Genomic DNA, 13064 nt, shown 5'->3' on the forward strand with positions numbered 1-13064 from the left:
GACACCATTTTTGCACACCACCACAGTGCGTTTTATATAAAGAAGGAATAAAATATTAAAATGAAATAAAAAAAAAATTAAAAATGTGCTTGTAAGAATGGCTTCCGGCTTTAATTCAAGGAGTTTTACAAAAACATTGCTTTAACTGTTTTTGAATTAGATTAAACAGAGCTGCCATTCTCAGAGGCTTGAAATTTTCTAATATGATACAATCATATTTTACATCACTCACAGAGGTATTCATCTGCTAAATTAATATTTAACTTTTAAATCTTTCGAATTCAATCTCAGGCTCAATTAAGAATCTCAATGCTTCTTCCACAAGGTGTTTTTAACAAATTGATTACAATTACAGATTTTGTGTAGTTTCAGCAATGCCACCCTAGAGGGCAGTAATCATTTCTTCCATCGCTAAATGGTTTTACAACTAAAACTGAATGCAAAAAAAACCCTTCTTCTTCTTCTTCTTTTTTTTTTTTAAATGCTAAAATATAATAAAATGAAATAAAATAAGCCTGTGACTTGTACACTGCTCTAAACAGCTAAATTTAACAATTTCAAAACTCATGACACTATTTCCAGGACTGGATTTAATTAGAATAAAGCTTAACACCTTGTAATAACAGGGTGTGGTCTGATGCTGGGCAGCCCTGTTGGATTAGCTCCAAGTCCCACAGCACTCGTCTCCTAATTACAAGCTGGTAAGCACAGTGCAAGCCTGTATGACTACTCATCCATGCTCCTGTGGGTATGCTACCATCCCTGACAAACAACACACAGTCTCACTCGTTGCTCCCTCACAACAGTTCTGTGGCAGTGGCAGCAACCTGCAGCAGGGCTTTGTTCCTGCTGCCTGTGTCCTTGCTCAGGCTGCTCTGTCCCATCTGCCTGTCGCTGTTTGCCCCGGTTTCAGCAAAGAGGCTGCAGAGAGCTGCACTGCATCGCTGGATCAAAGCAAGACTAATGACTAAAGCAGAGCTGTAGCTACAGCACCGAGGCCCCAAGTGCTCCTGTTCACAATGCATTGCTGTAGTTAAAGCACAAGTGGACTAAAGATAGAAGAGCACAAGGCAGCAGCTTGCAAAACCACTCAGGTGTAGATGTGTCTGGTGAGAAGACAACACAAGATATCATAAGAACTCAAGAATAAAAGAGTACTTCACAGATATATAGGAAATTTCAACGGCACATTTTATGGATCTAAACGAAGAAAAACTCAAATAAATAAATAAAAAAAACCTTTATTTAACTGCATACAAAACAAGCTGCTTTTATTAGTACATTTTTTTCCTAGTATGGATTTTTACATTTGGATGTCAAGACCAGAGATCCACAGAAAGTTCACTGAATGATTGAAGGATTTCTTTAAAAATCTTTCTTTCTCTTCACCTTTCTGTGTCTCTGCTCACATTCTCCTCCTTCTCCTATCTCTTCCACCAACAAAAAGCTATTAATAGAACACCCTGCTCTCTCTTTTAAACTGCAGGGAGCATATTCCGTGCACTTAAAGGGAGGCAGAAACTGAAGATACCAGGAGGCGTCTGAAAATGTCCTCTACACTGCCCGTGGCTACAAAGATGCCGGCTGTCCTAAGAATAACAACAAAGAAGCCTTTGATCGATTTACGGCATTTTGTATCAGCACAGATGCTCTTCAGCTAAAATTAGCACCTCAAATCATTTTCAGACTAAATACCTTGTTAACATTGTGACGTGTGGGGAAAAAAAGGGTGGATAAACAGTTAAAAAACACCTCTGCTTGTACTGTGTTCATGCCAAAGTCAATAAAACACATGATTTTATGACCAAAAAGGGGCAGAAATGACACACAATAAACACACACAACACAATTTCAAATGAGTTATTATTGGCTTCATTATTGATATTACTTTTTCATGGTTATGATCATTTGGAAGGATTATATGCCTTTTTTTAAATTCTGCATGTTTTTCTTGTCCATAGATTGTCCTTTTTGTTGTAAAGTGCAGATAATACTATGTTTTAAATTCAGACTTCACATACAGTATATAGTACATGGTTTTTACTCCATCATCCATTGGTTACTATTTACATTATTCTGTCATAGTTCATTTCATAGAAAGAAAATCCATTATCCACTGTATCAACATTGATGGATGTTTTCAGGCCTCTATGAAATGGGGAGGACAAGGGAAGGGGGGGTGAGGTGAACAACTGTACAAATTTCAGTGGATGCCACACTATCAGGCTCTGGGGTCAAAAGAAAAAAAAAAGTCTTAAACACACACATGCATTAAGATTGCATATTGACTGTATTGTTTCCTGTATGTATGAGCCTTGTCACACAGAGCTGACATCGCGGTTCAAACAAACCCCAAAGATCAGAGAGCTCATATTCACATTCAGCTAACATGTGAGTGTTTGACATACAGCAGCAGAATATTGCAAAAGTGTTTCATTTTTGCTTTGAGGTTTCTTTCAAATGCTTTGTCAGCTCTTGGGATCGAATTTATGCCCGATAAAACAGAAAAAATGTACTGAACCTTCTTTCCCCCCCAAACTACCAGCTAATAACCAATCTCTGCATAGATTTCTCAGTGTATTCACTGTTGGGCACCCTTCTCATGGAGTGGATTTGCTGGTGGGTCCCTCAGCAGGTGAGAGATGAAATTCTTAGAGGCTGTGGTGCTCCCCATAAAACAACACAACTTCATGTATAATTGACTTTGTTTAGACTGAAAATTAAAAAAAAAAAACATTGTGCAGATTAAATCTGTAGGTTTACAGATGAGCATGATTCTACTTGTCTTTGTGCTTTAAGCAGAAATAATTGCTGATATACAACTACAACATTGTGAACTCCAGTAAATGAGTTGCTACAGTGAAGTTGGCTGAGGTACAATAGCATGCCTACTGTCAAACAAATAGTTAAATGCTAGCGTGTAACATTTATGTTAAATTTCTGTCCAACAAAATGGTAAAAACAAAGAAATGACAATAGGATTTGACGCATTGGCATGCATAGACATATTTTTTGGTCAGACTGTGAGTATGTTCTCTTTTCCCCACATACAAAGATATGCAAATGGCTGTTGCATAAATGCAGCTATACAACCAGGCTAATACACTGACATTCAGCAGTTCTCCTTCTCTCTCCCTCTCAGACTCACAGAGACACACTCACACACACACATGCACACAACTCAAACACCCAAACCAATACTCAACTATTGATCAATAAGCTCTTGGTTAAATTGTGGAGCTCCAAAGAGGTTAATTCTTTCTTTCTTTGCGTTTTTTAAGAGATAGCGTGTACGCTTTTCACACCACCACCTCTACCATAGGATCTTGAGAATGTTGCTAATCAGCTGTTTTTTTTTCGGTCCTACTTTGAGTTATGACCTTTTCAGGATCTCAGTCCACCTTCAAGCTACTCTTAAAAAAGCAACACATGCAGTTTACTTACTAAAATCCCCTAAAAATGTTTTGAAGATACAGAAAAACAGATTTGGACAAAGAGAGGATGTCAGAAGCCTCGGGTCAGGCAGTTGGACGAGCACATATTGGCAGCGATGTTGTTAAATCACTTTGCTCCTGCAGTTTGAAACTGCAGTGAGCAGAATGAAACCCTTAGAATAAAGATGTACATCCTGACATGACAGAATTCATCAAGACAGTTCTTGCTACAGACCTCCTCCTAATCCATCACCTTTCTAATTACAGAAGACATCTGTGAAAAGATGTAGAAAGGCAAGAGACTCGGATATGAAGTCCGAGGACCCTTAGGTTAGACAGTATCTGCTACACTACTGCTAATTATCACTTCCCATATTGATGTTACTGCCTTTGACTGTTACCTTGGCAGTGTTGAGCAAACAGTGGAAAATCTTACCTGGAAACAAGAATCAGAACCTAATTCACATTTGATGGTAACTTTTAAAGACAGATTGTGCTTCTGGCATCAGAGTGTTTTCAGCGGACAGCCAGACTCTATTTAGATTCTGGCCAATTTAATGTCAATAAAGGCTTTCTGAGAAAAGATTCTGGTTAGGGATGACACAGTTCAGTACCACACGGCGCCTTTCAACAACTACTTCACAAAAGGCAGTTTTGTATAAAGTGAAGCAAACGTCTAGTGTCTAAATCCAGGACGTGTATCAGGTTTGCTGAGAACTCACCAGCAAAGAAAATGGCTAGTGGAAGTGTGTCTTTGGCACTCCAGACAGGCTCCGACACAGGTGAACAACAGTGTTCATAATTATCATTTAAAAAAAAAAAAAAACATGGCAATGATCTGCACATTGTGGAAAGACTCTTGCTTTCTCTTAAAAGTTTGATATTTTAGGTTTTTTTTAAATTCTCATAAAAGTATATGAGCATTATATATATGTGTGTGTTTTGTCTGTATACATTTACTGTTTTATACATAAGAAATAAATATGTCTATTGTAATAATTATACTCTTTTTGTCTTAGAGGCTTCTTCTTTGAGCTTAAACACATGCTAGGAATGTTTCTGAGGTCATGCAACACTAGGAGAGTAGCGTAAACCCAGATACAAGGCAGTTTGGGGGAAGCATTTTTCTATACACTAGTCCTTAAAAGTTAGTATTTTGATCGTGAGGACGTGATCATGTGACAAACCTGTGAGAAAAAACACCACTGCAAGTCTATCACATCTGCAATTGCGATAAATGTCCAAAACTAGGGTGTGAGTTAACGCTCAAAATCACAGCTCGTAGCTCAGTTTACAGCGACCTGGCAAAGGTTAATTGGTAATGACTTCTACGTGGAATGTTAATATTGACAAGGATACCATATCCTGTTACATGTAGGATTTGGCTTTATGATTATTTCTTAAGAAATCCTCTGACATAGAGTTTTAGGTTCTTGTAACAGCTACCTGCAGGCATCCTTTTAAAAGTGTGGATTTGTACAGAAGGCAGTGTGCAAACAAATATACAGTGGTGTGATGAAGCAAGTGGCAGTCGAGAAACAAGTGGAAATTTCTCAGTCAGATAAAAATGTCATGCAATTATCTACTGACTACGTTTACTAATAACAGCACCTACCTACTGGCTATCAGATAAGTCACAGTTAGTCTACCTATCTATATATGAATAAGTACTTTATGTGTGAAACTGTGGAAAACAAACAAAACAAGAAGAAACATTCAAGTTGTCCTCAAAGCTCTGCAATAAGACCAGTTTGGGTGAATGGAGGGAGAAAGCTTGCATTGCAATACGTACAGTACATGTAAGACCAAAGCAGTGAAAATTCAAGGCCATTCTCAGTCATTCATCAGATACTGATGTCTACTGGGAACAAAGGTGTCAAACCATGAGCTTAGTGCTTATGGCTGTCATTCATCCTTGAAATTATGTGGTGTACTTAACCACCAACCTCGTCACAAGTCACCCATAGGCCGTGCCAGCGCTGGACTGGGCTTGCTTTATGCTCGCATGTCCTTTTTATCTCTAAATAGTGTAGCATAGGACAGTTTTGTTTCACTGGCTCCAGGAAGCAGCATATGTAGCGCACAAGTAGGGCTCTTCAGAAGCGCATGGCAGAGCAGTGTGCCTTGGGAAATGAGGGATCAAGGGACAGGGGACTTAAGCGGGACTTGTGTGACTTTTTTTTTTTTTTTTCATTTTGAAAGCGATTCTTTTCTCACTGTGTTTTCTCCACTTTCTTTTTGTGCACTACTACTGTGAGCGGGAAATTTGTAGGTCTTATCATTTACTTTTCAAAACAGTCACACAGAAAAAAGCCAACTCCATGCAGAAATGCTAAATTTTCAATTTCCACTCATTAATGAGGAGTTTTAAGGACAAGCTGTGACGAGTGAAGACAGGATGGGCGTAGAAGGAGTGAATGGTATTTGCAATATTTTTCAGTCAATCATCAACAGCATGAATTCTATTGCCTTGATATTTTCAGCACACATAAGATGGGAGGATGTATGCCTGTCCCACCCAGATGCTCAGCTCCACATTTCCCACTGTGACAGGGAGGAAAATATAAGATGACTACACATCTGTAAGCATTTTGGTGATGTTTACATAGTTTGTGTTGGCCAGCGTGCAGTTGGCTGTCTTTAGGTTCTCCTCCTGAAAGTCCTCGTTGCTGTTGTTCACAGCCTCCTGGATCTCCATGTAGTCCGATTTACTGATGGTGGAGCCACTCCGACTCTTTTTCAGCTCCTCCGCTGAATCAGCTTTGGTCACGTTGACCTGCAGATACTGCGCCTGTTCTTCACCTTCAGTCTCACGGTGATAGAAGTAGTTAAAATTTGACACAATGACAGGCACGGGCAAGGCAATGGTCAGCACACCGGCAATGGCACAGAGGGAGCCCACAATCTTGCCACCAATCGTAGTTGGGACCATATCACCGTAGCCGACTGTTGTCATTGAGACCACAGCCCACCAAAACGCATCTGGGATGCTTTCAAACTGTGACTCTGGCTCATCTGCTTCAGCAAAGTAGACAGCGCTTGAGAATAGGATGACTCCTATGAAGAGGAAAAAAATGAGGAGGCCAAGCTCTCTCATGCTGGCTTTCAGGGTCTGACCCAAAATCTGAAGCCCCTTAGAGTGACGAGAGAGCTTAAATATTCTGAAGACTCGCACCAAGCGGATGACCCTGAGAATGGCTAAAGACATGGCTTGCTGACCTGCTTGACCATCCTCTGGTCTGTCTGCTAGCTCTGTGCCAAGAGTGATGAAGTAAGGGATGATGGCAACAATATCAATAATGTTCATTATATTACCAAAAAATCCTGCTTTGCTGGGGCAGGCAAAGAAGCGCACTAGAAACTCAAAGGAGAACCATATAATGCAAAGAGTCTCTAGGATAAAGAAGGGGTCAGTGAAGTAAGTGGCTGTGTAGCTGATGATTGTGGTGTTGGTCTCAGGCGAAAAGACTTCTGCTTGAGACTTATGCATTTCCTCTTCATCATTACGGAAAATGGGCAGCGTCTCCAAGCAGAAGCTGACTATAGATATGAGGATGACCATGACAGAGATTATGGCAATAATCCTTGCAGGACCTGAGCTCTCTGGGTACTCAAACAGTAGCCATACTTGTCTCTGAAACTCGTTGTCAGGAAGAGGGCGCTCCTCCTCCTTGATAAAACCCTCGTCTTCTCTGAACATCTCAATTGCCTCCTCACCCAGCTCATAAAAGCGAATCTCCTCTGAGAAAATATCTACCGTGACATTGACTGGCCTTCTTAGTCGGCCTCCTGATTGGTAATAATACAATATGGCATCAAAGCTGGGTCGATTTCTGTCGAAAAAGTATTCGTTCCTTAGTGGGTCAAAGTACCGCATCCTTTTTTTGGGGTCCCCCAGCAGAGTCTCTGGAAATTGGGAGAGCGTTTTAAGTTGTGTCTCAAAGCGCAGCCCTGAGATGTTGATGACCACCCTCTCACAACACTCATGGTCAGCCTCTGGGTCGTAGTCCTGCGGGTGACCCGGGTGCGCCGCCGCCTCGTCAGAGGGGTCGGCTGTGGCAACAGTCATTCTGCGGGGGGAGGAGGCCTGCACTTTTCAGTGAGTCTGGGTCCTGCAGCCTGAAGAACTGCAGGCGGAGGCCAGGAGAGGGAGGGGGCTCAACACTGTAAAGACCTGACGGCCACAGGATGTCACCTAGGATCTGACTGCATATAGAACAGAGAAAGCAAAGACAGACAGCAAGGTCAGGTAAACCTGAGACATGATTCAGCACTCAATACTTCTTACGTTTAGTGCAGAGATGTAAGGAGTTTGCGTAAGCCTGAAGATCAAACAACTCAAAATAGAAGAAAATGAAGCCACCCTCTAAAAACTGTCATAAGATCCGATATGAAATTATGTAAAGTTAGACTGTCATGAGAAAACTGTCAGAGCTAAAATGAACAAGTGGAAACTTGAGGCTGTCACTCCTGCTCTTGACTTTGGAAAATTAATATGTAAATAAGCAACCCGCCTTGCATATAAATTACTTCAATGCAGGTAAATGCAGGGGCTAAGGGGCAAATAACACTTACAGGGGCTCATAAATTAGGACACTGATCTGCTGCAATGAACAATATGTGTTGAAATGAATGGGAATACCTTTTCTAGTGAAGCCAAGCATGAATATGGCAATGCAGCAGACACCAAATTCATACAGACAGCTTCCTGTCTAGAATATCATCGAAAACCACTGCAGTCTAAACACCAATGTATGTGACATGCTTAAGATTCACTGTTGTGCCAAACAAATGCAATACACAGCTGCAACATAGACATGACTTCAGTCTAGTTTTGATGGAGCATTTTAGTCTTGAAATGGTGCCTGTTACTGAAATATTCAAAAACATCTATAAATAATTTATCCATAGAAGGAAAAAGGTTCCAAGAGAAAAACTGTATTTCTCCTCTGCATCATCTCCACTCACAAAGTAGGAGCACAGTTTTATAAAATAAAATAATAACGCTTATGACACACACAGCAAATACATAACTACAGGTTTACTGGTCACTATACATTCTTCTGCTGCAGCGCAAATCATTCCGCCAACTACAAAATGCTACGACTCATGTTCGCATTTAATGGAACTGGAAATGATAGGTAAAGCTGCTTTAATTTCATACATACGTGCAGACATCTTTTTCCCCATCTGGATGTGATTTGATGCTCCTGCTGGACGCTGGTATTAGGCAAGTGAATAACCAGCTGCGCTCACCGGGCGTTCTGATTCCAGTGCAGGTATAAAATGAATTTCCAATTTGGGACAGTCGATGATATTCACCTCATGTTGTCTGCGGCATCCTTGCCGTGTACACCGGGTACAGTATGTGCGGGTGTGTCCTCGCTTTCCCCTCCCCGACTCCTTTCCTCCGGGTACGCTGTCGTGGGATGGCGATTGGCAAAAAAAAAAGAAAAAGAAAAAAGAAAGGAAGAAAAAAAAAGGGAGGAGGGAACCGATCAAGGAGGTGCTGGTGCTTCCCTTAATAACCAAAGGTGCTGGGATCAGCAGAAAAAATCTTCCACCACTGTTCTCCTCCACGCATGTATGACTGTGTGACGAGCTGATGGCTGCAGACAGCCTCAAAGGTAAATAGTCCCCATAAGGTGCTCAGAAAGGCAACATCTGCAAAAGGGGGGGGGGACAAGGCGAGGCGCGGGGGAGGAAGGGAGCTTAAAAATATAATCTTATTACCACGATTTAATAATTTGAAGGCGTGTGAAAATAATTCGGTTGCTCAGAAGAGTTAATCTATGCATGCGTCAGACAGTCAATTTACATTTTTATTTATAATTTAGGCATAAATTAGCATCTCCACCAGATTCCAGACTGAGATGCAGACATGCTCAGGCAGTGCATCCCAGTATCTAATGCAGGGACAGTTCTGAGAATCTCCTAATAGCCTACATGGTGAGCAGAGCAGCCTCCTCAGACACTGACTTGAAACGACATGCGTGAAAGAACCGCCCTACGTAGTGGGCTAGAAGATTATGCAATTTCACTGAGCAGGAGACCCACGCACACACATAAACACACATGTAAAGTGGCCTTTATGGCCCCTGCATGGTGTCAGCACGGTGGGAGGCGAGAGATTTTTACATGAAGAAAAAAAAACTTTCTGGGCAAAATATCTCTGTTGTCAGCTTCGGCCGCAGGACTGGTATATAAAGCTTAGTCAAACCTGCAGTCAGGCATTGCTATGCATACCAAGAGAAGGGCTGGTGATGGAGAAAGGCAAGGGCGGAAAAACGCGCTCCCCATCTGCACTATAGCTTAGCGCTCACCTTATCTGCAGTATGGGCAATTTAAAGGGGTACACAGCTCCACCACTATTCAGCAGCACTGCTGATGGTTAAATTATCTTCTCAAATTGCAATGCCAAAATTAAGAGTAAAAAAAATATTCATTTCTGCATATTTAGTTTATCTTCGAGAAGTTTTCAGGCATTTGATAAAAAGCTGATATATCAACCTGTGGCTACTGTTTTAGGAAATATGTGAGCATGTTCATGCAATATGTGAGCATATTGCAGAAACAACATAAATGCTTGTGGGAGGAGCTTTTTTGATAATCTTTGTTCTCTTGTGCGTTATTAGTATAGTGGAAGTAATAACAGCTTTACTTCTTTTTTAATGCCTGTTCATGGCAGTTACACTAGCAGTCTTTCCTGGCAACACAATTCATGAATAATAGATAGAACAGAGGGACTAAAATAGAGCAAATCCTCCATCATTGCCCCTTGCTATATTCAGAATATAGAACAAACTCTGTCCTTTCATCACTATTGATACCTGAGCTGGGAATCAATACTGGAGCTGGGAATGAAAGCGCAGTGGCCAGAAGTGACCTCCTCAGAAGCCAAAGGTCAGTGGGATTCCCTTGGATGAGCAAGGGAGGGAGGTGATTCAGGAGAAACAGGCAGTGGGGCAGACAGCAGGATGATTTGTGTGAGACCTGACTCTGCCAAGGCTTGTCCTGCCAGACCCCGAGACCATCATGGCTCCCAACCTCTTCCCTGCTGTCTGTCTGCATGCCTTCCTGCTGCCACACAAGCTGATACCTCTCTGTATCTCATAATGGCTTTCCCAGGTTACTTATGACAGCATGGTCATTATTTATGAGCTGGGGGCCTGTTAGAAAGACTGCAAATGCTGTCCTTGAAACTCATTTTCTTACTATTAGGTGTTTTTCTTAAATTAAAAAGTGAAGGTTGTCTACACTCTAAATGCTCTGTGTGCCTTAATCATATGGGGATGTTCAAATGGCTGGCTGGATGTATAAGTTGGCAGGCGAGGGTGTCAAGAATGAATTTGTTACCAAGAGGTATTGATTTCAGCATCTCCATCAGATGTTTTTTTTGGCTCACTGACATGCAGAAGAGAAAATAAACCTGAGAACTGAGAGACTGAAGGGTCATTCTTACTGATGGATTAGAGGAGCAATATGTATATATACATATGTATATATATATATATACACCAATGAAAAATATATACCTACAAAAAATGTTTTTTAATGTTTGTAATGTTTTTTTAAGAAAGGTAGGTAGCTTCAGAAATACTGGAAAATCACTGGAGGATTAGCTGTATTTAGTGTTTCCAGGTGACACAAAAGTGAGCTTACAGTGTAGCAATTGGTACTGCCATTTAGCCGGTACAGTCCCTGGAGTGCAGTGGTCTTTTTATTGATGCTGGAGGTCTGTGATGCCGCCTTACTCCTTCATACTGCATTGCAGCAGCCACAGGTTTCCAGCACACACACAGACACACACAGGAACGAGGTTTTAAACATAGGGTCCACCATGGATCTCTTCAAAACCCTGGCCTGCCTATTACAAGCTCCATAATAACCAACATAATGTGATAAGATAGAAAACAGGAGAACAGACGAGATCGGGCGTGTTCAGGGTGGTATGGCCGTAAGCCGTAAAAAAAAAAAGATAGAAAACAGGAGGCTGCATATCGCATTCATGTTTGGATTTTCTGCTGCATTAATACAGATTTTCTGCTTCCAGATATGATGATGCAACACTCTCCTGTGTAAATCCTCATTAACAAATTCTGTCATGCAAAATCATCAACAAGACTCCTAGAACAAGAACCTTGCACTAAATCTTATCCTATATATTTTGTGAATTTTCTCCTGATTCTTTTCACTCCTTGGGCTATAGAGCAGTCCAACAATTTTGCTGCTAAAGACATTTTTCCAGTGCATCTTCAGTGAGACTCAATTTATTTGACCCTCTGGGAGATGAGTCATTTCAGCATTGCTGCTCAGGAACTGAGTTGCCCTGCAAAAGAGGCAGGTTACACATACAAATATGGGACCAGGAATGTGGACACAATAAATAAGTGGCTATGGTACATGGCTATAAAGCAATATAGCCCCTTTTGTCCTTAGTGTCCCCTGGAGCTAACAGTACATCTGAGGTAGAAATGGAGAAAGGGAGGATAGGGAGGACGGAGGACTCTGTAAAGAGAGGGAGGAGAAGAAAAAGGGAGGGAAGGAGAGAGTCATGCTCGTCAGATTGAGGCCCAGCAGGAAGAGGGCAGATGCTGGAAAAGAGCCAGACAACAGGAGAGAGACAAGGACACTGGCCCACTGCGGTATATTGCCAAGCTCCAGCACTTTTAGCCAGATCTCAGAAATATGCACATACGGCCACTACACAAGTTAATTTCTCAAAACTTACAGGCTTGTAGATTACCTGTAGAAGTTTGTAACGTAACAAAGCATGTATACTGCATGAGTTATGTTTCTGTCATGCAAGACAAAAGTTAGTACATGCATCATTTTGCATACACAAGAACACCTGCAGAAATGACAGCAGTACGGTCCTGCTGCCGTAGGCCCCGGTCTGGATGGGCCTGGGCTCCCTTGCCTTGGTGGGTGCCGAAGGACGGGGGTGCCTACTGGGGTCAGCGGGGGAGCTGGCCCCAGGGAGGGGCATCTTGCTCCTCCCTTCTTTTCCTCCCCATCCCCGGCTGCCTCCCTCTTCCCGCTCCAACACACCCACCCACACAAGTAGGGCCTTGGGGTGCGGGTGTGTCACCAGGGTGCAGGGGAGGCATCCCCCCCCCCTCCCCTCTGGCCCCTTCTGGCCACCTGTGCCTCAATTTTATTCCACAACTTAGACATCCACATTACTCACACTCTCATAACACATACATATAGGGCCTTGAGGATGGGCACGTTAACGGCGTCCAGTGGACGGTCTGTGTATTTAACCCCACCTCTGGCGCCAGTGCCCACCTCTCAATTTTAAATCCATGTAGACATTGAGGATTCTCGGGAGGGGCCGTGCTAACACCTTCTGCTCTCTGGCAGCAGCACCATGCTCTCTCGTGTTTTAAATGCACCTTAGAACAACACACAGCAACACTACACATGAGCGAGAGGAGGGAGGTTTGGGGTCTTCACACACCCCTGTTCTCTGCTGGCCATCGGGGCGGGGGGGCTGGGAGGAGGTGTTGGCCGTACGATTGGGATCTGGGATTCGGGGCCTCCCTGCTGCTGCGGAGCCTGGGGTGGTCTGCTTGCCTCCACCCCGGGGGAAAGGGTAACATCTCCTGGGTCTAGGTGCCGTTTCCC

At 42.5% G+C, this 13064-nt stretch overlaps 1 protein-coding gene across 1 annotated transcript; it reads right to left on the reverse strand.

The window, feature by feature from the left end:
• Nucleotides 1-479: 479 nt before the first annotated feature.
• LOC120718337 (potassium voltage-gated channel subfamily A member 2) lies at nt 480-9829 on the reverse strand. Its single transcript, XM_040006837.1, has 2 exons — nt 8603-9829; nt 480-7640 (listed from the first exon to the last, which is right to left on the reverse strand). Exon 2 carries the CDS (start codon nt 7501-7503, stop codon nt 6007-6009), a length of 1497 nt encoding a protein of 498 aa, XP_039862771.1. The 5' UTR covers nt 7504-7640; nt 8603-9829; the 3' UTR covers nt 480-6006.
• Between the last annotated feature and the right edge of the window lie 3235 nt (nt 9830-13064).

This window comes from Simochromis diagramma, unplaced genomic scaffold, assembly GCF_900408965.1.
Source record: "Simochromis diagramma unplaced genomic scaffold, fSimDia1.1 OVJJ01000320.1, whole genome shotgun sequence".
NCBI classification, from domain to species: Eukaryota; Metazoa; Chordata; class Actinopteri; order Cichliformes; family Cichlidae; genus Simochromis; species Simochromis diagramma.